At 32.7% G+C, this 27,720-nt stretch overlaps 2 protein-coding genes across 2 annotated transcripts in view; both read right to left on the bottom strand.

Moving 5' to 3' along the window:
• Window positions 1–4,396: 4,396 nt before the first annotated feature.
• On the bottom strand, window positions 4,397–15,036 carry LOC111705134 (zinc finger and BTB domain-containing protein 18.3). Its single transcript, XM_023477591.1, has 11 exons — window positions 14,947–15,036; window positions 14,835–14,882; window positions 14,525–14,578; window positions 14,375–14,456; window positions 13,688–13,788; window positions 13,101–13,322; window positions 12,123–12,179; window positions 11,088–11,203; window positions 9,922–10,012; window positions 5,569–5,641; window positions 4,397–4,922 (listed from the first exon to the last, which is right to left on the bottom strand). Exons 1-11 carry the CDS (start codon window positions 14,989–14,991, stop codon window positions 4,612–4,614), a joined length of 1,200 nt encoding a protein of 399 aa, XP_023333359.1. The 5' UTR covers window positions 14,992–15,036; the 3' UTR covers window positions 4,397–4,611.
• LOC111705131 (probable leucine--tRNA ligase, mitochondrial) overlaps window positions 14,991–27,720 on the bottom strand; it is a 23,577-nt gene continuing 10,847 nt past the window's right edge. The window contains exons 10-25 of the mRNA XM_023477586.1: window positions 26,889–27,035; window positions 25,548–25,615; window positions 24,222–24,333; window positions 22,408–22,519; window positions 22,130–22,254; window positions 21,684–21,760; window positions 21,306–21,451; window positions 20,800–20,862; window positions 18,770–18,876; window positions 18,292–18,400; window positions 17,432–17,570; window positions 17,154–17,212; window positions 16,776–16,904; window positions 15,997–16,071; window positions 15,515–15,625; window positions 14,991–15,262 (exon numbers count right to left, since the gene is read on the bottom strand). Of these exons, the coding sequence (XP_023333354.1) occupies window positions 15,005–15,262; window positions 15,515–15,625; window positions 15,997–16,071; window positions 16,776–16,904; window positions 17,154–17,212; window positions 17,432–17,570; window positions 18,292–18,400; window positions 18,770–18,876; window positions 20,800–20,862; window positions 21,306–21,451; window positions 21,684–21,760; window positions 22,130–22,254; window positions 22,408–22,519; window positions 24,222–24,333; window positions 25,548–25,615; window positions 26,889–27,035 (1,837 nt within the window). The 3' untranslated portion in view covers window positions 14,991–15,004. The remainder of the gene's footprint in view (window positions 15,263–15,514; window positions 15,626–15,996; window positions 16,072–16,775; window positions 16,905–17,153; window positions 17,213–17,431; window positions 17,571–18,291; window positions 18,401–18,769; window positions 18,877–20,799; window positions 20,863–21,305; window positions 21,452–21,683; window positions 21,761–22,129; window positions 22,255–22,407; window positions 22,520–24,221; window positions 24,334–25,547; window positions 25,616–26,888; window positions 27,036–27,720) is intronic.

Here is a 27,720-nt window from a genome sequence, read left to right as displayed (position 1 = left end):
GTTTGAACCATGAATTACTGATGAATCATTTATACCTGCACATTCTTACATCTTCCGTCTTTCCACTCAAACTTTACATCTCTAAACAAACAACACACTTTATATCCCTTAACATCAATATACTTTATATCCCTAAACCAAACGTACAATAGACACACAGCTTTGTCTTTTCAAACCATTGCAATTTACATCAGATAATTCTAAAACCACGAAACAATATAATTATGATGTTATGTTTCCCTCCTTGAATATACAGGATTACTCACAAAGGAAGAGACTTTATAGAGACGAGTGCATACCGAATGTTTACAATTATTTATGATTCCATGCAAATGTAAACGTGTTTCTTTTATGTTCCTTATTATTGATTGAATAAACCATAATAAGATTTTATTCAAGGTAGACGACTTAATTTTTAGAGTCTTAGGTCGTCTTTACAGTCTCATCCTTTGTGTGGTAACCCTGTATATAGAATGGTGAAAACGGAAATGTTGCACCTTGTATATTTAATTGACCCAAAATTTACCAAATTTTTAAAACACATATTAATTTAATATTTACATTATACATGTCTTGTAAGTTTCAATTCATGCATTAGAGACAAATTACCACAAAATATTTTTTAAAACCAAAACTCAGAGTTTTTGACTCAGTAAGGTTAAATTCAACTAGAGATAGACATCGTGTGTTCGTTTGTTATTCAGTTTTCAATATACTATAGAATCTGACACATTTAAAATATTTCAAAATTGTAAGCTCTTTATATATGTAGGTTTGTTTTTATTGCTAATTGTATACATTGTTCAAGATATTAACCAAAACAATTATGAAAAGCGATGGTAAAATAGGGGTTGTCTAATATCTATAGGTCAGAGTAATTTCTTTAATAATGCAAACCATTGAGCATATAATTATTCTTAAAAAACTTTATAAGATAAAAAGTTAAAAAATAAACGTTGCCATCTCTCTGCTAAACTCCATGTGATCGATTAACCTGTAGTATCTGGTTCCTGTGGATGGATTTAAACCAAAACGCTCAGGGTCCAAGCTAGACATTTTTAACTTCTAAGAATTAAGAAAAAAAAATACAAAAAGTTGCCAATTTTACCGAGAATTTTACGTAGGTAGGTATACGAATACAGTTTACGTCCACAACAAAACATTAACAAAAATATTACCAAATAAATAATGTCACTAACAGAATGGAAAGGGGGCATCACCTCCCCATCCAACCCCCCCCCCCATCTCGACATTCTAGGAACAAAGGATCATAGCCCCCCTCTGAATACTCATGCAGTGAAATCAATACCTAGGTCACAGTATCAATATATCAATATCACATGTTCACGAATTCAGCCTTATTTATGCCAAAACTAGGCAATGAGAGGGGGGGGTTGATATTACTTTTTCATGAAAAAAAATAAATTAAAGCTAAAATTCGATTATTAAAACCAGTATAACAGAACTCAATAAGCTGTACAAAAAATAAATAAATAAAAATTTAACATCAAGATTTTATTCTGGATATTTGTGCTGTTAAAGATTGCCAAAGATGATTGACATTTACAATATTTCATAATTTGATTTCGAAGATTCCAAAACATCGCTACAGGGTGAATATTTTCAGGTCAAGCTGGGGAAATCACAATATTTTGTAATAATTAAAATTCTAAGATTTTTAACTCTTACAGATGCAGTCTGCAGCGCGCGTTATAGATAGATATTCTCAAAACCGCCCCCACCCTCTCTACAGTAATAACCAGAAAACAATGGAATAGGAAGACGACATAGCAATAGTTAAGTGAAAAAGATGTTAAGGTACTGACTTACAAAGCAAATAGTTTTACTAGACACTTATTAAACTACTAATTTAGTGATATGGGTCTGTTTACACTGCACAATGCCCGGCCGTGTTTCTTGCCCATGAACTTTTTAAGGTCATAACTTAATAATAAAGTTGTCTTTCTATTTCAGAATTGTCTGGTTATCACTGTAGCAAAATAGTGTAGTTGCGACTCTGTTGGTCTGCATTGAAGTATATTCTATTTATGACTAATCTGTTTGCAATGCTGGGAGTTTAACACAAGTGCACACGCTGCAGCAGCTCCTTCCAGCCATTCACCGGTCACGTGGTTTAAACTCTCTAAACGGNGGAGAGAGAATATCCATGGGGGGAATTACGAGGAAGGGGGAATTGCAAAGAGGGACGTGAATGTACACATAGTCACAAATTCTATTTTCTGTGAGATAAAGAACATCGAATTAGTTATGTATTTCCGATTAACTTCTAGGGGGGCCGCAGCCACCCCAGCAAAGAAATATCTCATACATCCATTATACTTTTCTCTATGCTGTAAACAACAGATTTTACTGCTTCTTCCCTTTTCGATCGGTTGTTCAGATTCGAAAAATTATCATTTCTATTTAGGCCCATAAAAAGGACTTTTTAAGGCGTTATTTCATGTGATCCTTTTGTAGATTGGCTCGTCCGATTCACAAGAGTACCTTAAACTGAGCAAGATTGTCGAATTTCGCATATCTCTTTCCAGAAACGCTTTTTATTGTTGAACATTTTGTTTGCAAGATTTGCAAGTTGTTTAACATTTACAAAATATTAAAATACACTTTCTAGAAATATCAGAGAAATTAGAGAAACTTCGTTGAGTTCACACCGTACCCAGCGTACACCGGTTATTCAAGGAATTCAAGTAGTTTTCGATAGATTTACACACAACGCTCTCTGTTCCTTATTAACAGTTTAAGGATTAAAGGATTAAAGCCGGGTATTGCCCTCTTTGGATGAAGGGTCACTAGAAATTACGCTTACAACCTTTTCAAGGAAAACAAACTTTGTTAAAAAATATTTTCCAAATTCCTCTATAGTATCACTTAAAAAATGGCAACTTAGATTCACAAATATTTCTTTTCAGAATGAGCTTAGATGTCTTGTTTATACATTTGTGCATTGTCTACGTATAGTGTGTGAACTCCCGACTTAAACCTGTTGAAACCGCAATATTTTGCAAAAGATATAAAAAACATGATATTTAATTTATACAAGTTTTCATACAAAAGAAAAGACAATTTGACGATTACTCACATTCCTTTCCTTGAAGTACATTAAGAACAATGGACAAAGTTTATGGAGGGGAACAACAAATTAAATTTCCGAAATCAGGGCAATTAATATACATATAGTATCACAGTTTTAAACTTTTCGTCAAAATCTATCAGACAATCTTTAAAAAAAAACTCGTTCAAAATGTCGTAAATTTATTTAAATCTAAATAATTTATCAATAAAATATGTTTATAATATTATTATATATACTAAAATCAAATAAGTTGAGATCATTAAAACTGATTAAGAAAATGTTAATCGAGAAGAAAATATATCTCTGAACAGTAAAAATGTTCAACGAGGCTAGATAGCAGATAGATTGACTACTATACTAGCAATAATAGTTTAGATTTACTACTATACTAGCAATAATAGTTTAGACTATTTATCAGCTTTGTAGCTTAATAGTTTAGATTTACTACTATACTAGCAATAATAGTTTAGACTATTTATCAGCTTAGTGGCTTAATATGAATAGCTTGTTTAGCTATACAGCTTATTAGCTACAGATTAGCTCGTATAAGCGATATAGCTAGTGGTAGATATAACATTAAAAAACTACTAAAAAGATTACTCTTAGCCATGAGTGAACTATACAGATTTACCAAGAAGTAAGGGATTAGGAACGACCCGGCCCGCCCCACCATATTATTATACATTTTATGGGATGCAAAAATATTGGCAATACAAACGTATTTTTTATAATATAACAAATCGGAATTATTTTATATGGCAAAGTAAAAAACACATTTAAAAAAATAAAAGACGACCTTTAAGAACTCTTTTTCAAATGAAGTACCGTCTCTGAAGCATGTATAATCATATGGCGGGCCAGGTCGTTTCCTTCTCCCTTATATTCCATACTCCTTGAGATTTATCCAAAACGGATGAACTGTAAACTGTAAAGACGACATGAAACTCTCTAAAAATGAAAAACCCATTATTAAATTAATTTTTTTTGACTTGATTGTATCTTAAAATGGCTTATTAGATGATTTGTAAGAAAAAGAAACACGTTAACAGTTGCAAGGAATCATGAATATGAGGAAATAAACTGGGTTAACAGTTGCAAGGAATCATGAATATGAGGAAATAAACTGGGTTAACAGTTGCAAGGAATCATGAATATGAGGAAATAAACTGGATAAATTCTGTCAATTAATTGTCCCTTAAGTCTTTTCCTTTTTGGGTCACCCTGTATATAAATTTTGTAAATTAGAGAAGTTTTTTTTGAGATTTCAATTTAGAGAACAATAGAATAAGAACATTAAACAAATTCGTTATAAAAATAGTTGTTGAGATCAAATATAAAGCTCTGCTTATAAACTATCAGGTACAAAATTACAATAGATTGCCGTGTTTTAGTTCCGGATTAACAGATCACAGAGAGTTAAGTGAACATCTTTCAATCATGTTTTAGAGAACCCATTAGAAACTTCATTATAAAAGTGGCCTTAAAATATATCTCCAGGTATAATGCTCCAAAGATTTTCATTCCCTGTGTTCCGGAAAATGCAGGTCAGGACTAATGATAGCCATCAATTCTGGAGATGTACGTTCAATCTCTTGTTCGCGAGCGATCGCAGTTCCGCGCTTTGCAGCTTGTTCCAGTTCGACTGAATCGGGATGCACATTATGTTCATGCGGGTATTCTTTTGTAGCGTGTTGTTGACGCTCTCCAACGTGTACAATGCCGTGATGTGTCGCGTGTGTGTCGTGATCTTGCGCAGTTCCTGTAAATTTTTCTCGCTCTTGTGGTTCCTTTTTTACATCAGTATGTTCCGTTTCTGAGCTTTCCAGTTCTTAACAGGTAAAAAAGTATGAGAAAACTGGATCAGATTCTTTTTGGGGAAGATCCAGGGGCAGGGGGGGGTGCTTGGGTTAAAACAGACACCCTCATATGTAATTTCGACAATATGCAAATTATCTATATCCTACACATGGGACCAATAGTTTTAAAGTGACATGTCAGATTCACAAGGGTACCGTTCAAACCTTTGTCTTAAAAGAATGATTAAGATATCCTTGTTTTCTATCTTTAAATTTATCAACTTCAAATGTGGTTTACTATAAAATCGCTTTTCGGAATTATGCTCCTAAGACAGTCTTATAAATTAACAGAATTCAACATTACGATATCTTCCTTATTGTTACAAAGCAAAACGGACATACCACTCTCAACATGGGAGGTAAATACGGACATACCACTCTCAACATGAGGTAAATACGGACATACCACTCTCAACATGGGAGGTAAATACGGACATACCATTCTCAACATGGGAGGTAAATACGGACATACCACTCTCAACTCTCAAATGAAATAAATATATGCTGCAGCAAATCCAGAATCAGATAAACAAGATTGAAAAAATCTTTGTAGTCAGTAGTCACAAGTCATCCTTAGATGGCAAACATGAATTTGTCAAATTTGAAATATTTTGTTACCTTCTGATGATGTTAAACCATGAATTGGACTTATGAAATGATGCAAAGACGGTTTCCATTCACTCGCCGTTTCCTGAAATTTTACTATGTTAAATAAAAAAAATATTTCCTTAAAAAAGTTTCCTAGATGTCATGTAGGATGTCATTAACTTGTTAATTTCGGGTTCACTCAAACAGATTTACCCAAAAGGATGTGAAGAAGACCTGAAACACTTTAGATACCGCTATCAGAGGAATGAATTAGGTCGGCTGCTTTAAAAGACGCAATTTGATAGTAATCTAGCCACTGCCAGCCCGATGTGAATATACAACATTGGTAGGCGATTATATCAATACATTTTTTATTTAAGTTTGTAAGTCATCAAAGAGAAGCTTTTTAATTAACAGCTTCTCTTGACGTAGTATGTTTTTGTGTATTGCCACCCCACTCAGAGATCCTATTTCTAGGTTCTCACTGTTGCTGTTCTTTTATTCTCCTCTTTCATCTCCAGGATGGCACCACTAGTCTTTATACTATTTTGATCTATATCTTGTCCATGCTATTTCATCTCTTTCATGTCTCATCTCTAGCGGTGTCCTTATTCCAGATATATGCCAACAAGAAGAAGATCCTAAAGGCCTTCCCGTGTTACTACTACTTTATCTTCTGGATCCCGGTTCCTACGGATCCTTGTACTCACTCTCTTTCTCCTGTGGCCTGTCCTGCGCGTCCTCGAGCTCCTCCTGCTCGGGCTAGACCAGGCGGCTCCTCTCCTCCTTGCTTACTGTGTTCCCGTCCTAGAAGTGGCCAGGCGACCTTTGCCTGGACAGGACTAAGACTCTCTTGACCGGAGCAGATACCACAGATGTGTTACTTGCGTATCAATGATGTTTAACACCTTGATATAAATCAAAATTGAAATTAAAAGTCGCGTCGTCTTCATAGTATTGATATAATCGCCTACCACTGTAAATCAGAATGAAGCAATCACAGTGTGCTTGAAGGACCTCTAAGAGATAAGACAAAATCCGTGTAACTTTTTTGAGATTCTGAAAGAGCTCATCAAGAAGAACATTTTTCGATATGTAAGAACTTTTTCTTATGGCGACGTTTTCTGCAATTCGCATATTTGCACAGCAGTGTTTTATTCACCTTTTTCATCGCTTTAAATAGTACCATACTTTAAAATATTTTGGAAAAATACCCGTATTTAGTTTTAATTTTTTAGTTGAGGATATAATTCTATTTTTTTTTTTTTACTTTTTACTTCTATTCCAGATTCATTCAGGCCTTAATGGTGCTGCTATATGTGTATTGGAGATTTGTTGGTTATATTCCCTCCTAGAGTAGACCTGCCTGAAGTCCAAGAGCTTTTGTTTACCATTTACTCTAGACCTTACCCCTGATCCTTCAATCTAGACATTTTCATACTTTATTTTTCTCTGGATAGATTATACATTCAAAAGAATGTATAGACACAGAATTTCTTCTGGATACATTTAGGGCTCCATCTTTCAGTCCAAGCGTGTCTCATTTCCATTCTTTTAAAACTAAACCTTTTTTTATCTTTACTATAAACCCTATAGGATAAGGATGGGTTTAGAGTAAAGAAAAAGGATAGGCCAAGAGTAAAAGATGTGGATTTTTTAGAGGAAAGTATAAGTGTAAGTTTAGGAGTGAAAGATAAGGAAAGGTTAAGAGTAGACGATTAGGAGTAAATGATATGAAAGGGTTTAAATGAGGAAAAGAAAAGGTTAAGAGTAGACGATTAGGAGTAAATGATATGAAAGGGTTTATATGAGGAAAAGGAAAGGTTCAGAGTAGACGATAAGGAGAAAAGATAAAGATGGGTTTAATTTAAATGAAAGGATAAGGAAAGGTTCAGAGTAGACGATTAGTACTAAATGATATGGAAGTTTTCAAAGTAAAGAATAAGGGAAGGTTTAAAGAAAAGGATTGTTAAGTTCTATTTCCTCTTGGTGTGGAACTACTTCAAGTCAACAGGAAACGTCTTTAAGATCTTTCGTTAACTTTCATCTTTTATTTACTCTTTCTCAAAACTCTTTATTATCCTTTTTCTCATAAACCTTCCATTCCTTACTTTCTAATTAATGACCTAAACACTTTCTTTTCCTTTAATTTAAACATATCCTTACACTTTACTTCAGATCTTTTTTAACCTTTGCTCTAAGCCATTTCTATCTTTAATCTAAACCCTTCCATTTCTTTTCCTTGTCATCTTTTCCTTAATCTTTACTCTATACCTATCCTTATACTTTACTTTTACTCTAAAGTTTTCCTTATCTTAACTCTAACCCCTGCCATGTCTTTTACTTTTAATCTTTTCTTTCTCCTTTGATTAAAACTTTCCTTATTTTTTACTCAAAACCTTTCCTTGTCCTTTAATCAACACCTTTCTTTACTCTTAACTCAAACCTTTCCTCGTCCTTTAATCAAAATCTTTCCTTATTCTTTACTCAAAGCCTTTCCCTTTTTTTTTACTGAAAACCTTTACTTATTCTTTACTCATAACCTTTCATGTCCTTTAATAAAAACCTTTCCTTATTCTTTACTCAAAACCTTTCCCTGTTCTTTACAAAAACCTTTCATTATTTTCTTAACCTTTCCTTGTCCTATAATCAAAGCCTTTCCTTATTCTTTACTCAAAACCTTTCCGCATTCTTTACTCAAAACCTTTACTTTTTCTTTACTCAAAACCTTTCCTTTTTTAGTCACTCAAAGTTTTTCCTTTTTCTTCACTCAAAACCTTTCTTTGTCCTTTACTCAAACCTTTCCTTATTCTTAACAAAAAAACCTTTCCTTGTCCTTTAATCAAAACCTTTCTTTACTCTTTACTCAAACCTTTTCTTGTCCTTTACTCGGAACTATTAGTTATTCTCTACTCGAAGCCTTTTTTATTCTTTTAAAAATGAAAGGGTAGGATTAAATGAAAAGGAAAGTTTTAGAATAGAGGATAAGGGGAAAGGTTTAAATAAAGAGTATGGAAAGGTTCAGAGTAAAGGATAAGGGGAAAGGTCTGAGGTAAGGGTATACAAAAACATTGGAGACATTAATATTTTACATTTTGCAACTAAATACTGGTATTTTTGCAAAATTTTCAAAGTAAGTTTTTATATTTAGAGCTGAAAATATGAAATAAACATTATTTTGCAAATATGCAAATTGCAGAAAAAGTCGCCATAGGAAAAAGTGCCGACATATCGCAAAATGTTTGTCTTGGTGAGCTCTTTCAGAATCTCAAAACAAGTTACATGGAATTTGTCTTTTCTCTTAGAGGTCCTTCAAGCACACTGTGAATATTGTATAATAATGTTGATTACTCTTCTAGTGCTCCCCCCTTTACGGAGAATGTGGTCTCCTTAGCATAGATAGATAGAATCCACATATGCCGTCACGATCTTGCCTTTGTAATCAGTAACGTCATTATGCGGATTCTAGAGTGTGAGTGTTTGCAGCCTCAAATTTTACTTCTTATATGATGTTTAGATGCCTTAGATGATTGAGGATGGGAAGATGTTACTTTCCAAGTTTTTATGTTATTGCTTTTCTTTGTGCTACAGAACAAAAAAAAAAACTTTACTACCGACGGTGCTTGAAAAAAATGCAGTTTAGTCATGAGAGCTTTAAAATCTGATGAACCATAAGTGTTTGCAGATAACTCAAAATGGCACTTAAATATAAAGTTCTAGAACAAAAAACATCATTTACAAATAGTCAAAAGCTAATTTAAAAAAAAAATTTTTTTTTTAATATTTAAAGGTAATTTATCAAATTTTGTTCGACAAATTTTTTATTTTTTCTTTTAACGTGGCCTCTCATTGATTACCATTTAACATATCCTGTTCTTTGCGGAGTTCAGTGCTTGGATCTACCCCCCAATAAGTCCCAAAAAAGTTCTCTTGGAACGTTTACCAAGGGTCATATTTACTCTCAAACTGTGTCCAATTCTGATGCAGTTTTCTTTTCAGACTAATTCAAGAAAACTAAAAAGGGTTGAGGTCGAGGTAGTTGGGTGTTTAGTCCATGAGAGTTGGGAAACTTAAAAATTTACTGTTGACCTTTATCACGTTTATAAAAGAAAACAATGTTGTTTTTGATATTTCCAGCAACTTTACTTTTCAGCGCTACTTTGTCATAAATACTGTTTTTACACAGGTGCAGAATATTTAGATTGTAAACACTTTCAGGTCGCACTGTATTATCTATCTATGGTAAGCAAACCACATTTTACGTTAGGTTTTACGATTTGCAATGACTACATTATTACAGCTATAGAGAACCAGGAAATTTGGTAAAATGGCTTTATACAAAGTCTCATCTTTTGTGGTTTACCCTGTAAAATGGAAGCCTACCTCGGGATGATATCTTCTGAGATGAGAAATCATGGATGAGGTACTCTGGTGATAGGCTAGAGACTTCTGGCATAGGTTACAGATTACACGACTATACAATACATGATTACACGTCTTTACAATACAAAATTACAAATTACACGTCTATACAATACTAGATTACAGATTACACGTCTTTACAATAAAAGATTACAGATTACACGACTATACAATACAAGAATGCAGATTACAGGTCTTTACAATTCGAGAACACAGATAACACGTATATACAATACAAGATTACAGATTACACGTCTATACGGTGGTAGGCGATTTTATCAATACAATTAATACGACTTTCGACTTGAATTTTGATTAAAATCAGTCTGTTAAACAGCATGGATAAATATAAACATAGAAGTCAAGGAAACTTAACATTTGAAAAAGCTTCTTTTTGATTACTTATTAACTTGTAATTCGAAAAAAAGATTTTAACAATAAAAACTTGTATAAAAAGTCGTCTTCATTGAATTGATTTAATGGTTTACCACCATACAATACAAGATTACAGATTAGACGTCTATACAATACAAGATTACAGGAAACACGTCTATACAATACAAGAATACAGACTTTACTTATATACAATACACGATTACAGATAACACGTCTATACAATACAAGAATACAGACTTTACTTATATACAATACAAGAATACAGATTACACGTCTATACAATACAAGATTACATAATACACTTCTATACAATACAAGAATACAGATTACACTTCTATACAATACAAGAATACAGACTACACATCAAATAGTCAAACATACAAGAAGTCATGAGTGTTTGAAATTAAGTATAAATCTAAACAAGAAAAACTATGTAGCAGTTCAAAACAATAGATTCTCATTCTTAAGGTTGACCCAATAATATTTTCTAAATATCTTTTTTCAAAAATACTTTGTTTTTTTTATTTCACGAATTTTGTGATACTTTTTATTCAATTCTTTATATCTTATTGGTCAAAAGTGTCTCAGGACTGATAAAGATGCAAAAAAAATATTTCCCAGTTTAAAGTTCTACAGATAGAAAACACGTGTTCGGATTTTTACAGCATGAAAAAGGATAAACTAAAATTAAAACTTATAAGTTTAAATTCTGAAAATATTTAACTAATTACCCTGGTTCTCCTTCCTTAAACCCCATAAAATTCCAGACCCAGCTCTTCCCTCTGGGTAATCTATGGGTCTCAGTTTCATCTAGTTCCTGGGGTAGTGCTTCGGCGTGTAGGGGACCCTGGACAATATAAGTATAAAAAGGGAATGTTGTGGCGGAAGACGATCTAGACTGAGCCGGATATGGAGACGCGGCAAGATGAGCAACAATTCTGCCACGTCACCTCTATATATATAATTTTGATATTTTAAATTTAGAAATCGATATATAGTTAGTAATAAAGTTATTTATTTAAACCTCGGACTTATCAAACGGAGCGTAGCTAAAATGTCAACGTTTCAAATGACCCCCTATCTACAAGCTACATGCCAGATTCACAAATGTATTCTTCATACCCTAATCTCATATAATCGTTGTCCTTTCTAAGTAAGTGTTAAATACGTTTTTATTTTTGATGCAAAAATCCGTAAGTTACACTTGTGAAGAAATCACAAATGAACATTATCATGTTCTTGATAGAAAACTAGGATATCTTCATAACGTTTGCATAGAAATAGGTTTAAAGTATACCGTTGTAAATAGGAAATTCACCCTTTAAGAATAAATAAAAAAGAGAAGGAAAATAAGTTATTTTCTATGTAAACTTATTAAACATAAGTATTGAAAAAATCAAATTGTATGCTATATCAATTGTAATTTTTTTGTATTTCAGAGTTATGTGGAAAATAAGAATTTTTTTAACGGAAATTGCAAACGAAAAAAGTAATAAAGATCAGTAACAAATAAAAAAAACGTCTATTTAACATTGGAAAATAGAACTTTTAGTTGGAAATTGTTCGAGTTTAAAGAAAATGTGAAAGTTTTTAAGATAAATTACTGATAAAAGTTTTTTCAAAGTTTAGAGTATTTTAGAAAGAACGAATTTTTTATATGGAAAAATGTTTGAAAAAATTATTTTACTTAAAAATGTTTTTTTTAAATTCATGAAGATAAAAAGGTCTACAATTACAAGTTAGCTCTTCTTATATTATGTACTAACCTGATACTGGATGTAGGACTGAGGTTCATTACTACTTACCCCAGAAACACTTTGCTCCTAAACATATAATAATATTGCACAGAATAAAACAGTTGTCTAAAATATTTTACAACATTCTTATCGGATTTACTACGTAGCCAAATCAGCAAAAATTCTTATTATTCACACCCATTTCGTGTAATAAAAATTATGATTTATTCACGAAATAGGTGAAAATAATACGAATTAGTCACGGTAAATTGATAGATCAGCAATTTAATTCTAGAAAATCTAGATATTTATCAGAATCTGTTCGAGTGTAACATAAATATTTTAAGGATTTACAAACATATTTACAAAAATATTACAATTTTTTTATATATTTTACCACGTTTCATGTTAGCAGATAGGTTTTTAAATTTAATTTTGAAAATACAGCTATATAAGCAAATTTATCAAATGAGATTTAAAGACTTTTGATCAAAAGAATTTTCTTTTTAAACTAAAAGGAATAACTCAGTAGAGTTATTCAATATTGTATATAATCTTGAGATGTTACAACATTATTTAACATAAATTGTACTAAGTACATAGTAGATGTAAACTAGGAAATAAAATCTGTTATCCGAGTTTTGATGAAATTTTAGGGTATATTAAAGATTAAAGATAAAAATAAGATCACTTTAAACTGAAGATTAAAGATAAAATTCTTATGAACTGGAGATTAAAGATCAAATTACTATGAACTAAAAATTGCAGATCAAAATACTATGATCTAAAGATCAAAGATTAACTCACTTCAAACTGAAGATTAAAGATAGAACTCTTATAATCTGGAGGTTAAGGATAAAAATCACTTTAAGCTGAAGATTAAAGATTAGGTTGATATGTGCTGAAGAATAAAGATCAAATTATAAGACGCACCTAAAGTTAAAATTACTACCGTGAACTAACCAGGACAAAGTTAAAATATCAAAATGAACTGAAGATTTTTAAAACCTTATATTGTGGTCTAAGGAAGGCTTCAGCGTGAGGTTCATGTTCTATCCTCTCTTCTTCTCCGTCATCCCCCTCTTCCATCCTGTGAACTTCTTCCTTCTTCTCCATCTTCTCCGCAGGTTCAGGAGATAAAGTTTCACCAGGCTTCTTCTTTCTCTTCTCTCCTTCCTTTTTTTCTGGTTCCTTTGTTTCATCGGCAAATAGTCCTCTGATCCTTAGATCCTAGATTAGCAGATCATGATACAAGTTCATTCTTTCCTTACGCAGTTACGTCCCATCACAGTTTCGTCCTTACACAGTTCCGTCCTTACACAGTTTCGTCCTTACACAGTTTCGTCCTTACACAGTTTCGTCCTTACACAGTTTCGTCCTTACACAGTTTCGTCCTTACACAGTTTCGTCCTTACATAGTTTCGTCCTTACAAGTTTCGTCCTTACATAGTTTCGTCCTTACATAGTTTCGTCCTCACATAGTTTCGTCCTTGCACAGTTTCGTTCTAACATAATTTCATCCTTCTAAGTAAATCATGTACATCTAATTATTAACTAATAATAATTTACAAGTAATCATGTACTCCTAGTTCTACCTGGGCACAATGTAGGAATGAATCCAGGCTGGACTTCTCAACCTTTGCTTCTCCCTCGTACATAAAATCCATTATGTACCGTAGATCAGGTACCTCAACTCCTGTACATAAACATTTAGACTTCAAAGTCACTGTATGCAGGTTAACCCACATAATACGGGATTTAACAATGTGTAGAAAACTTGTTAATTGGGATTTTGAAGAAGTTTCATAAATTTAAAGCAATAAATTACTTTTAAATTCGAATATGTATATAATAAATACAGACAGTTTTAGAATTTACTTTTACTTTATATATTAATTTTCAAGTCAAACAAAAAAGTGGTTCATAATAATCATATATCCATAGATTAAATCAATATGAAAATAAAAGAGATAGAAGCATTGAAATATTAATAAGAAAGCATTGAACGTAATTTTTCTGAATTACCACTGAAATTTTAAAGGAACTGGACTATTATCTTCAAATCCTTATATCTTTACATCCTGATGGTTTAACCCCTTGATAACCCAAACTCAGGTTGAAATGTAAAGAAAACTAGAATTTGTGTCTATTGTTAAAATTTTTTTTTTCTCTATAAAAAGGTGTTTACGTAAATCTTATTAGTTCTGTCATACATGTACCGTTAGCTTCTTCATTTTGTACTAAATGTTAAATTTTTATGTACTAAATGTTTGTTTAAATACCTCTAAGGTATACATATGTGTAGGGCAGAGAATTGTCTTTAAACAAAGCCTTAAAGAAATCACTGCAGGCGCTCAGAACAACCTTAACAGAAAAAGTATTTATAAAAACTTCAAATTTTTTTGATATTTAAGTTAAGAGAATTTTTCTACCTTATGTGCCTGGAATTTAATATCTCGGACTGTTAATGTCACATCAAACAGAAACTGTTACAAAATCAAATTTATAAGTTATATGATTTACAGCAAGTAATAAAATCAACATGTCTATAACAGATCGGAAATCCTTTGTGAAAAAGTAAGTTTAGATAAAAAAATAAGCAAAAAATAAGACTACTTTTGAAATAAATTTTTTGTTTAAGAAATAAGAAATCAGAAATTATAAATTAAGAAATATTCATGGTGGCCGTGTTTGCATCAAAATGAAATTAAAATTTGATTTAAAAAAGTTAATTTTGATTTCCTGTTCTTTTCTTAGTTGCTTAAAGGCAGTGCTTAAACTTCTCTCCGCCTAAATGCGATAAAAAATAAATATTTAAATAAATAAAAATTTTAAAAATAATTTTGTAAAATACCTCTTCATATTTTACGCAGAACAATTCAGGCAACTCGATTTCCATTTTTCTGAAAAATTTATTTTTTTATCGGAATTCCTTTTCCCGGTTTTATCTTCTCCGTCTCAAAGAGCTGTTGAATCTTCTTCTCTCTCCGCATCTTCCTTTCTTCTTTCTTCCGTCTCTTCTCCTCCTTCTCCGCCTGTTTCTGTTTCTTAAACTCCTCTAGCGAGGTGTCGTAGACCCTGGGGGCATCGAAGTTGATGAAGAGGGTTGCATCGAACCCGTCCTGTCTGGAGAACATCTGGTTCAGGATAGGGAAGGGGAGAACCTTGTCCTGGTTTTAAATATACATCCTTCAATACTAATTTCAAACTTCAAGGAATGATGCAGGGATTAAACTTTTTCATAAAAACAACTGTATTCAAAGGATTTACAAGTTATCAGATTTGGGAATTACAACAAGGCCGGGCTCCTAATAGCTTTTCGAAAATCGTAAGTGTTCAAGTTTCATCAAATTAAAAAAAATTGAAAAATTCTTATATTATACATATGTAGAATTCAGAAAGAAAGAGAAGAATGTATATACCTGAATAATATTCTCATGGCAAGCTAGGTCGAATGCCTCTTCTTCAGTTAAACTATCAAACTTCCACTTAGCAACTGGGATAGTTACCATATCCTTCTTATTACCAACTATCTAGTTAAATTTTAAATTAATCGATTTTTCCGAAAGGAGAAAAAATAGTTTTTTTTTTGATGGAAGGAAAGATAGTCCACGGTGGACTAAGCCAGTGGGGTCGGTCAAATAGGCCTAGGATTAGGCCGGGTACTGTAAAAAGTCTGAACGCGCCATTAGAGTTGTCATAGTTAGCCCTCCGACGGGACTATGCCAAGAAAATTGACCCCTGTCGTATGTCAGTCTGGTTAGGGCGACGTACTGTACTAAAGGATCGGGCCAGTACACGCTGTTATCTGGCAGGCCGGTACAAACTGGGCAGGTCCTGTTCGAATTCAAATTTACTACGACCCAGAGTGAGTTCCATACCACGAAATCAAAGGAGTAATTACCTTGAGAGGAAGGTTGAAGGATGGGTCCAGTTCCGGCCAAGTTTGTTCTAGAACATTCTTATCCCAGTCAAACTCCTGTAATCATATAATCAGTTGAGAAGCAGGATAGTTACTACATAACTACACTACAAGGGTTCCAGAAAGTGGTATATCAATTTATTAAATCCAATCATTGAGATCAGGCCTAGAAATATTGGACCTGTGTCCTGGAATACCTGGAAATATTTGACCTGAGTCCTGATTTACCTGGAAAATATTGACCTAGAACCTTGTTTTTCTGGAAATTTTTGATCTTGAACCTTGTTTACCTAGAAAATTTTGATCTTGAACCTTTTATACCTTGAAATGTTTGACTTTTAACATTGTTCACTTGGAAATGTTTGACTTTGAACATTGTTTACCTGGACATGTTTGACCTTGAACCTTGATTATGTGGAAATGTTTGACCTTAAACCTTGATTACCTAGAAATGTTTGACCTTGAACCTTGTTTCTCTGGAAATATTGACCTTGAACCTTGTTAACCTGAAATTGAAAATGTTTGACCTTGAACCTTGTTTACTTAGAAATGTTTAGTCTTGAACCTTGTTTACAATGTGTGACCTTGAACCATGTTATACTTTGAACCTTGTTTACATGGAAATGTTTGACCTTGAACCATGTTTTACTTTGAACCTCATTTACCTGGAAATCTTTGACCTTGAACCATGTTTTACTTTGAACCTCATTTACCTGGAAATGTTTGACCTTGAACCATGTTTTACTTTGAACCTCATTTACCTGGAAATGTTTGACCGGCACAGTTCTGAATCCAGCCCATAGTTCTGAAGCAAAATGAGGAGCTATCGGAGCAATTATAATGATTATATCTCCCAACATCTGCTGGAACTCTGGGGTATCCCTCTTCACCTTAATAATTAACTTTAACGTGAAGAGTCAAAAAATGAAGATTTTCTAAGAAAAAAGTAATACAATAGAAGTTTTCTATGAAGTGCAATGCTGAAATGATCTGACCAGCTTTTCAGCTTCAGCAGGTTAAACTTTGTTTAACTCCTTCTTTAATCAGTTTCTAAGCTTTACTAAGTGTCGAAACCTTAATAGGAAAGAAATCACCACTTTTAAATTATTTAAACTTTTTTTCCAGAACNCAAAGGTTACCTGTCCTGGGGTTGTCCAAATAGTTGACAGCATGGTGTTCACTCTTGCTAACACAACAGCTAAAAAATTACAAATACATTGTTTAAAATAACAATTTTAACTAATAAATAGAGTTCGGATAATCTAGCAAATAACGCAAACGGATAGAAAAGTAACAATGCCTGATTAAAATTTAAGCCAACGTTAAGTGGTTCAAATTAGTCTTAACTAGTCCAACCACCTTTCGCTATTCATAAAATTTAGCCTCTGATTGGATGGACACTTAAAGAGTGAATTACCTATATTTCTGGTGAATTGAAAGTTATGATTAATATCTCTAAGCATATTATTTCTTGAATCTCTAATCTTCTTCCTGTAATCATTCATCTCTTCATCATATCGTAGTTCAGGCAGTTCATCCTTCTGGAGCTCTATCGCCTAAAGGAGATTTAAAAGGGTTACCCACACTGTTCGAAATGTATAATGTCTGTTTTCTCATATTCATGATTCCCCGCAACTGTAAAGTTGTGTCTTTCTTTGCCAAAAAAATAATCAGCTATTTCAAGACTTAATCCAGTCGGAAGACTTGGGATTGTTTTACCTTTCAAGTTTCAAGTCGTCTTTGTAGTCTTCACCTTTGTATTTAACCCAGAAGGTAAACGTGTATACTGGCAGGGTCCAGGGGCGTATTCAGGAATTATATCAAGGGGTGGTAAAGAGAATACATTTTTTTTCTTTCAAGGGGGGCTAAGCTACCACTGGGGCGTAAAAAAAACCCTGAAAATTCACTGACCCAGAGTAGGGGCTGAGCGCCAATACCCCCCGCCCCCTGTAGACGCCTCTGGAAAGGGTTGTACTTAACAGTGGTCTTAAGATTTAGTTGTGCCATAGACAACGTTGGCTTTCAAACATTTATCAAAGACGAAAGATAGTTAAAATAACTTCGCCTTTCTTCATAAAACCTAAAAATCTCAGATTTTCAGTTTTTCTAAAATATTTGAAATATGAAACGACCGAGTGTTAAGCCATCTGAATAAAAAAGTAAAAATTGTAAACCGTGGGCAATTTCTTCAGAAAAAATGAGATTAAAGTTTATTTTCATTAGCATTGAAGATATTTTAACAATTAAAAAATCAAGTGAATAAAAAACAAATCAGACCTGAGAAACCAACTTCCAAAGTTTAATCTGCATATTCCGAATCCCGGGATAATCCTTTTCCGACCAGTTCCTTTCCGTAGCAGGTCCAACATTTGTTAACATCATTAACCTAACATAGGAATGAATCGGAAAGTGTTGTAAATAGATTTACCTAGTTGAACTTCTTTTCTAGTGCTTCCAGGATCGATTATTCATTTAATTCCATCTCAAAGCAAGTGCATGAAAAAAATGAACTTAAAAGAAGTGGCAATAATGTTTGCGAATTTAAGATGGATCCTGAATCCGTCCAGTGAGAAAAAAATAAAGATGAAAATCCGGCAATAAATTGGCATTAAAAAAAAATTAAGTTAAAATGATGGACTTTTTGCTTAAATTCAATTTAAGAAAAAAATAATGAAATCTTGAAAGATTGCTAATAAGAGACTTTTTCAGAAAAAAAACCCGACAAAATCGTGAAAGACAATGAATGAAAACAAACCTGACAGTATCACAACCATACTTGTGAACCAGGTCAGTTGGATCTACTCCGTTGTGTTTAGATTTGGACATCTTCTCCCATTCAACAACAACAGGTAGACTCCCATTCTGAGATATATCAGGAAATGAGCATTTAAAGGGACTGTAAACTTAGTTTCAAGTGAACCTCCATGCATACAAAGATGGCAATGCCCGATCGAAAACGGCACCCTTGAAAGATTTGTCTGATCAAATATGAATTCATTTTCATTTGTGGTTTCTCTGCGAAAGTGAATTGCGCATTTCTTGTTATAATATAAGTAATGGAGACACTCACAGAAATTAACTTTTTTTTCGAGTCAGAAAAACGACAATGCAAGTCTTCCCAATTTTTGATCAGATTAAGGTTTCAGGGGTACCGTTGTAAATCGGGTATTGTCATCAAGGGCGGATACANTACAGGGATACACATACGATTTATCAAATTGGAAACATATTTTGCCTCGAAATTTCAGGGGGGTGCGAAGGTCCTGCCGCCCACCCTGTATCCGCCCCTGAGTGTCATCTTTACATTGACGCCCCTCGGAAATTACGTTTACAGTCTCTTTAAAATACGCCACTAAAGCTTATAAAGAATTAAAACCGAAGTGAAAAACAATAGCGTTGCAGAAAGAAATAAAAAAATGACTGGTTGGTTCTAGAATATATGAAAACTGACAATAATACTGCGGCAGCAGATGACAAATATCGTACTGCAAAACGTGTACTGCAATGATCATAAAAAGTTAGTATAAAAAGTGTACTGCATATAAACAACATTTCTCCTTGAACACAACAATTTACTTATGCACAGTACACTACAAACTTTAGAGTAAACAAAGCTTTGAACTGGTTTGTTGAAATCAATGATTCTTTATAATAATGCCATAATACAACTTTTTTGTAAGAGTAAGTCATCAAAAAATAAAAAATAATTTCTTTTTGGTAATTTATCATATTTTCTTTGAATTTATTCGCAATTTCTTCAACTTCTTAAAATGTCGTCTTTTCAATAATATTCCTGAAAATCTGCAGAAAATCTTTGTGAATAGCGATAAAATAGGGGTTCCCCAGTACCTAGAAATGAATAAACAATTACAAATTATAATAATATGACGTTATTGTTTATATATTATCTTATAGTACACAGGGTGTCCCAAAAACATGACAATAGCAAGACTAAATTAAGGTCGTCTTTGATCAATTTGTGGCATTTATTCGTAAATAAAAGAAAACTCTAAAGTTAATGATCACAAAATGCCAATTGTCTAAAATCTGTTCTGTCTTTTTTGCTTTCATTATTAACGGAGATATGAAGAATTTCGTTCAGATTTCGACAATTTTGGTTTTATTTTAAAAAAATTTAAATTCTTAGTGTCTCCGGTAATATTGAAACAACAAAAAAGGCTGACCAAATTTTGGAAATACCAGGGCTAGGTTATTGTTTCAAGAATCTTGCATGTGAAGTAGGTTGACGACTGAATGTCACAAATAAATTATAAGTTTAAAAACAACTTGTGGCGGCTATGAAAGTCGTCTTTCCTTGAAGAACTTCTCGCGGCAAGGAGAAGAATAGGGGAGTTTCTAGAAGCCACGAGATATATATATATTTATTTCTTGGTCTCCACTCATGAACTCTGCTTTCAACAGAGCCAAACTACTCCTCTCAGCTGTTCCAGAACTAGTTCACCCTCAACCCAACGCAGCAATTTCTCTGTCTGTGGATGCTTCAGATACTCACATTGGAGCTGTTCTCGAACAACAACTTCGCGACGAATCCTGGGCTGCGCTGGCTTTCTTCTCTAAGAGTCGTTATCTAAATCCTCGTCTTATTGCTATCCGCCAAAAACTTTCAAGTCGTCTTTCTACTGTCATGTTTCGTGGGTTAACCCTGTACTACATTATTTCTATCTATCTTGTAAATCATGTACGGTGTACATATACACATGGAATAGGATGAGTGAGAGAAGACAAGTGCTCAAATTAATTCTGAGCCCATTGTCAAAAAATTACCTTAGTAAAATATTTTCCATCTTGTTCAGTCACCTCGTCAGGGCGCAAATATTTTGTGGTACTCTAAAAAGCGCAGTTATAAAATAATCTTTTCACGTCGATCTGAATTTACAGTACACCGTCACCATCACAAAGAGTGGCCCAACTACTTTTTTAATTCAAGTCAGCCAGTCTTGCAAAATAAGTGAAACATCACATCACAAAGATTAGACGAAAAATGTAGGACTATATCTCATAAAAAATTGGACAATGTTTAATGAAAAAGTAGGACAATGTCACATTAAAAAGTAGGACAATGTTTCGTGAAAAAGTAGGACAATGTTTCATAAAAAGTATGACAATGTTTCATGAAAAAGTAGGACAATGTTTCATGAAAAATATGACAATGTTTCATGAAAAAGTAGGACAATGTTTCATAAAAAGTATGACAATGTTTCATGAAAAAGTAGGAAAATGTTTCATGAAAAAGTAAAACTAAAAATACTAATGCTACTACAGCTACAAACCTTGATTCTGTAGCTCTGTCCTTTAACCATACCCTGAGTAATTAGGTTGGAAAACGGTTCCTGTACTCCGAGTAGATTAATGCTGTGAAGGAAATGAGAGATAAATCTGGCAAAGTAAAGATGAAGATAAGCATGCTCTTTTCCGCCTGGATATAAAAAATTGGTAAAATCTTGGACNTTACAAAACAGGAATATCAACGACTTTCTACCCATCATACACAGCCTAAACCTGGACTAGCGTATGCAGTGTGTAAATCTAAAAAATTAAGATTTTTGACCTCCCGACCAACTATTCATCATATGGATATACTTTAAAATGACTTTTGTAAAAAAAATGTATTGCTTTGATTATACAAATTACGTTGTTTATGTGCTCACCTATGTACAGATCTACTGGCATATTCTGTGCTGCAGAGGGGGAGAAGGGTTCAGTATTATTTCTTGGATCCAAATATCTAAAAAAATTTTATTTAACTTTTTCAGAAACCCAAGAGATGATAAGACCTCCCAAGATAAGAACTGCATTTATGCCAAAGGAACATATTCTTTCTATTGTTATTTAAATGGACCATCATTTTAGAAAAAACAAATTTAAAGAATTTCAATTACGATTCACACTAAGGGTACCCTTTAACGCTCTATCAGTAACAATGAGGAAGTTTTCTTCCTCTTTGAACTTGTTGATTCCTTTTTTATGTCTTAGTAGCAAAAATTCACGCAAGAAAAACCACAATAAATGTTTTGTCTAAAGGGTACCGATGTGAATGGAGGTTTAACTAAGTTTTCCCAAAAGAAAATGACAAGAACTTCGCTTTCTTTCCTACCTTAAATAGTACCAGGATGAATCTACGAATGTATCCATGGTATCAGTTTCACGCCTCCCCTCGCCCCCGCACTTAGGGCAGGGGACATATAGCCAGTCATCTGCACTTAATAGCGGAGATACACCCTATAAAAAAGTTTTTATAGTAAAACAGGAAAAGTTTAACTATTCTATTATAAAATTTACAAGATTGGCTAAATTTTTCAAAAGATTTGGCAGCTGTCAAAAGTGGTCAAATTTTTAACCCATTTTGCAGATGAAATAATTTCATCACTTTACCTTTGATGACAACCCATCCAGGTCTGGTAGCTGTACAGGCAGGTCAGCTTCAGGTACAGGTACAGGTCCACATGCAGTACAGTGAATAATTGGAATAGGGGTTCCCCAGTACCTAGAAATGAATAAACAATTACAAATTATAATAATATGAAATTTACGCAAATATAAAGCTGATCTGAACCACAAAAAAGTAATGTACAAGACATCTTTATCCAGTGCTTTGGATCCGCAAGATTTTGCCTTCTTCAAAGGGGCAAACCGCAAATTATTAACCAAATTATTAACCAAAAACTGCAAAAAAAAACTTTTTACTCTCAAAACCCAAATCTTAACTGTTGAAAAAAGAGAGATTATAAAACTTCCCTGATCTCTGAATGGTTCATCAAGTTTTAGCATAAAAGTAATCGAAAAAAAGAAAGATAATTAGACAATTCTGCTTTGTTAAAAAAGTTCAGTAAATCTTAAAGAAATGTTTATGCCCTGTATCCGGATTCATAAATTACAACATTCTAAGCACTGCAGTATAAACACATTCAGGTCCGTAAGGATCTGCTAATTTTAGATCAAGCTTTAATTAAATCCCAAAGCTGCAAATTTTCAAATCAGCTTTTTTCAATTTTTAAATATATACAGAAATTTACAGGTCTACAAAATTTTGATTTCTCAAATGCTTTTTACTTCAATCAAGTAATCATGTTACAATAGTTTCAACTTTGCTAAAAGCTAAAATAAGGCTCTTTTAATATGTATTTAGATTTCTTGTGGATGAGGTAAGCTGTGAATAAGAATTATAATTCAAGGAACTGATTTCTCTCCTCAAAGTATAATATTCTTATCCTGACAGCCACATCTTTGCAACCCAATATGTAAACTTGTGATATTATAAACATAGCAAGTGGAGGAGCACAGCCCTGTTTTCCTTGTATTTCAACCTACAGGTCGTACTTTGTCTGTAGGTTGATTGTTAATAATAATTATGATAATAATTAAAGTCTTTTTGATATAGCAAAATTTAAGGTTTAAAAAAAGTCTACGACATAAAGTTGCAAAGATATAAGGATTATAATATTTGGAGTGTTAATAGAGTAATCACTTAGCAAAAATTTCCTTTGGAGGAATTTTTAAAACCATGCCTTTATTCAAAAGTTAAAATCATTGATTTATATATTTAAATATTTGGTATATTTTTAGCTAACTTTGGCATTTCAATAAAATATAACTACAAGAACGGACACAATATCAGATGTTTGCAATTTGCTTGCATTCCCCAGTCCAAAATAGATAAAGCGAATACAACAAAAATTGACAAAATACTTGTGTACGACATGGAATGGGGGCAGTGCCCGTTAAGATTGAAAAAAAATTTCTTAAAAATATATCCCGAAAAATCCCAACATTTTTGGTGCTATACATAAAATAGACAAAATATGTATAATAATCGAAAACATTAAAAAATGTATTTAAAAGTAAAATAATGAGTGACATGATATTATTGTTACTGTTACCTAGTCTCCTCAACATCTCTGTATGATCTAATAATTTAGTCTGATGCGACACATTAGATTTCTTTAATCCAGATACGATAGATATTACGACGTTCTGTACGATGACCGCACACCCCCTCCCCCCCACCNCTTAACCTTGTCTGATTTAATTAAACCTATCAAGATCATGATAAGGATTATAATATATGTAAAAAAAATAAGTAGACAAAATTTAAAAAACAAACTCTTACAAATTTTTGTGTACCTTTCAATAACCATCTTAATCTGCTGATTAACCAATCCTGGAGCAATATATTCTCCAATATTTACCTTTGTCTACTGATTAACCAATCCTGGAGGTTAGAACTGACCGGATATCCTCCAATCTTCATTCTCTTAGCTATCTTCATAACTTCCTCTTTAGCCTCAGCTAATTTCAAACCTGGAAAACAATATCTAGAAGTAGCTTTAGAAGTAAAGGGACTGATAACGTAATTTTAAATAGCCCTCTATTTCCAGAGTGACACGTCCGATTCACAACGGTATGCCCTGTAATACTTTCATGGACAAAGGATGAATGAGACATCTTTAATTTTAAAACTGAAAATTGATTATTTTCATTTGCGATTCATTTTTTGACGGACTAGCGGATTTATACTGCAGAAAAAAACTGAAAGAAATTAACCAAATTAAACGCCACTTTAGAAAGAATCTTACTTACTGTTACTAACTAAATAAATTAAGTTTAAAGGGTTGCAAATTGGACAATGACATAACACTTAAAGGGAGTGACCGGCTATGTAAGGTAGTCGAACTGAGTATGCACTGCAGTGTTGTGGAAAACTTCTTTCGGATTCATTTGAGACATATTGAACTTTTTAAAGATCTTTAAATCCCGAGTTTGAGCGCAAATTCGACGTTCAAAACTCCTTCTTTGGGGGTGGGTACGTTTTCAGAATTAGTTTCTTTATAATTATTAAATAACGACGACGAAAAAAATAGTAAAAATTATACAGTAATCTAATTAGATGGTTAGGAACATATTTCTCAAAAGAAATTTGTCAAGAAATCAATGCTAGAATCAATTATTTCGTTTTCATCGTTATATTGACTTTCTTATTTTCTTTGAATTTATTCGCAATTTCTTCAACTTCTTAAAATGTCGTCTTTTCAATAATATTCCTGAAAATCTGCAGAAAATCTTTGTGAATAGTGAGAAAATAGACACTAATAATTGAACAAGATTACTTATTTTCAATAATAAGAGTAATTATTTTCTGAACCTGTTCCTAAACAACTAATTAGTTTACTGTGGATTTTTTTTACATTAATGTCGTCGTTATTAATAATTAAAAAAACTAATTCTGAAAACGTATCCAAACCCAAAGTTTTGAACGTCGAATTTGCGCTGAAATTCAGGATTTACAGATCTTTTTTAAAAATGAATCCGAAAGAAGTTTTCCACAACACTGCATACTCAGTTCAACTACATTACATAGCCGGTCACTCCCTTTAATCAGAATTTGGAGGGTCACTTCAAGTTATGTAAAATATAAAATATCAAAACTGAACTCGGATGGTTTGGTGCAAAAAAAGTTCAGTTTTTAGACTAGGAGAAGGAATCCAAATCTTCATCGAAAATTATCTTTTAAATACCTGTAAGTTGACCGGAGTTAATTAAAACAGTGTCATCTCCTGACCCACTTAAAATATTCAGGTCACAACTGAAATAATTAATACTTCAACTCTTTTTAGAATTTAATATATATAATAAGAGATTACGTGAGATGAAATTTGCAAGGAGCCCCATTTTGGGCAACCCAATGTATATTGTTTATATCTAATATATATTATTTGTTTTAAATATTGACCTGAATGCTGTTAAGCTAAAGTTCTGTATTCAATTAATTTTTGGTCTATTTATTCAGAACTGTGTTTCTGTCTTTTTCTGATAGGCTTATGTTTAGTTCTGTTCTTTACATAAATAAATAAACCTTAACCTTCAGTCCGTACATTCCGTAATCATACAGTGAGAGCCAGAAAACTATGGAATAGAAAGACGACAATAAAACAATACTTTAAGTGTATTTCATGTTATTGCATGGCAAATAGATTAACTAGTAAGTAGTAAGTAATTAAATCCCTTATTAAGGGAAATTGATCTGTTAACACTGCACACTACCAAATCTCATGTTTATTTCATTATTTAAATCATAACTTGAGTCTAAAAGTCGGCTTCCTGTCCCAGAGTTTTCTGGTTCTCACTGTACACTTTATTTTTTCAACATTTTATTTTCATCTTAGATTACAATGGAAGGTCGATTTTGTAGCTAACTTGATCAGTTTTGTAAAATTTTCATCTTAGGTTAAAGTGGAAGGTCGATTTTGTAGCTAACTTGATCAGTTTTGTAACGTTTTCTTCTTAGGTGTATTCTAACGATTTGAAGCAAAAAAAAATCAACAGCTTACACTTGCCTTTATTGGTTTTAGATCTCATGTGACACCTTATAGGTAGAAAAATCACTAATTCCTTTTACTTTATTTATTGTTTTTTGTTCAAACGGAGAATTATAACGCGTAATAGTTGGAACAAAGACGGAATTCGACAATAATATTATCACCACTCACTGTTGCTAGTTACCCATATGGGCCGTAGAATAATCGTAATTTGCTGGTTTTCAACGCAATTTGATTCCAAGAAATCTGTAAATATTTGATGAACACATCTGAAAATGTGAAAAACGTTAAAGCAATAAATTCATTTTTATTAAGTACGATGGTAACTTAAAAACATGGAATAGTTGTCTATTATTTCTTTCTTTTTTCCTTTATGTCGTTAAGTTCCTAGAAATGCTATTTTGTATACTTACAAAATCATTAAAACATTACTAGTAAAAAGAAGGAACAAGGACGGAAATAATTCCACAGTTTTCTAGTTACTACTGTAGATAATAGAGAAATTGCAGTAAATCCTTATATTCAAAATAGGTTTCTTACTTAATGTTATTTATCTCCGCAAGATGTCTCTGTTCTTCGCGTACACAAGGGACCCCAAGAACCGTCTGGGACCCATATTTGTACTCTAGCTCTGTACTGCAAACTACGGGGATTTTCTCTCCAGAAAACGGGTTTATTGCTACCAATCTAAACAGATTATAAACAGTAAAGCGATGAAGGTAAAAGAAGGAGGGAGGCAAACGTTTGCGTCAAATTTGTTGAAAACTCCAACCAAACTTTCACAAAAAAACATTTTATTTTTTGAAGAATTTGAATTAAAAAAACATTTAAAATCTATGAATGGTAACAGTATATTTTAAAAATTAATCATTTGCGCAGTAAGGTAAATCTCGTGACAACTTTTCATTTTCGATTTCGAATTTATTAATAGAATTTATTTGCATATGTACAGCATACATTTACGGATTTCGAGACTGTCTCATTCTACATCTAATATTTGATTTATAGCTAATACAAATATAAAAATACAGAACAAGAAGATGAAAAATAACAAAATTACTTTAAGCCTTCCTGGATACTATGTATTGAGAATACTCCTGTATTCTACCTCTATCCTGGATACAATGTATTGAGTATACTCCTGTATTCTACCTGTATAATGTACTGAGTATACTCCTGTATTCTACCTGTATTCTGGATACAATGTAAAAGTAAACTCCTTTATTCTACCTGTATAATATACTGAGTATACTCCTGTATTCTACCTGTATAATGTACTGAGTATACTCCTGTATTCTACCTGTATAATGTATTGAGTATACTCCTGTATTCTACCTGTATAATGTATTAAGTAAACTCCTGTATTCTACCT

Source organism: Eurytemora carolleeae, unplaced genomic scaffold (genome assembly GCF_000591075.1).
Source record: "Eurytemora carolleeae unplaced genomic scaffold, Eaff_2.0 scaffold652, whole genome shotgun sequence".
Lineage (NCBI taxonomy): Eukaryota > Metazoa > Arthropoda > Copepoda > Calanoida > Temoridae > Eurytemora > Eurytemora carolleeae.
This window is presented reverse-complemented; position numbering and strand designations above follow the sequence as displayed.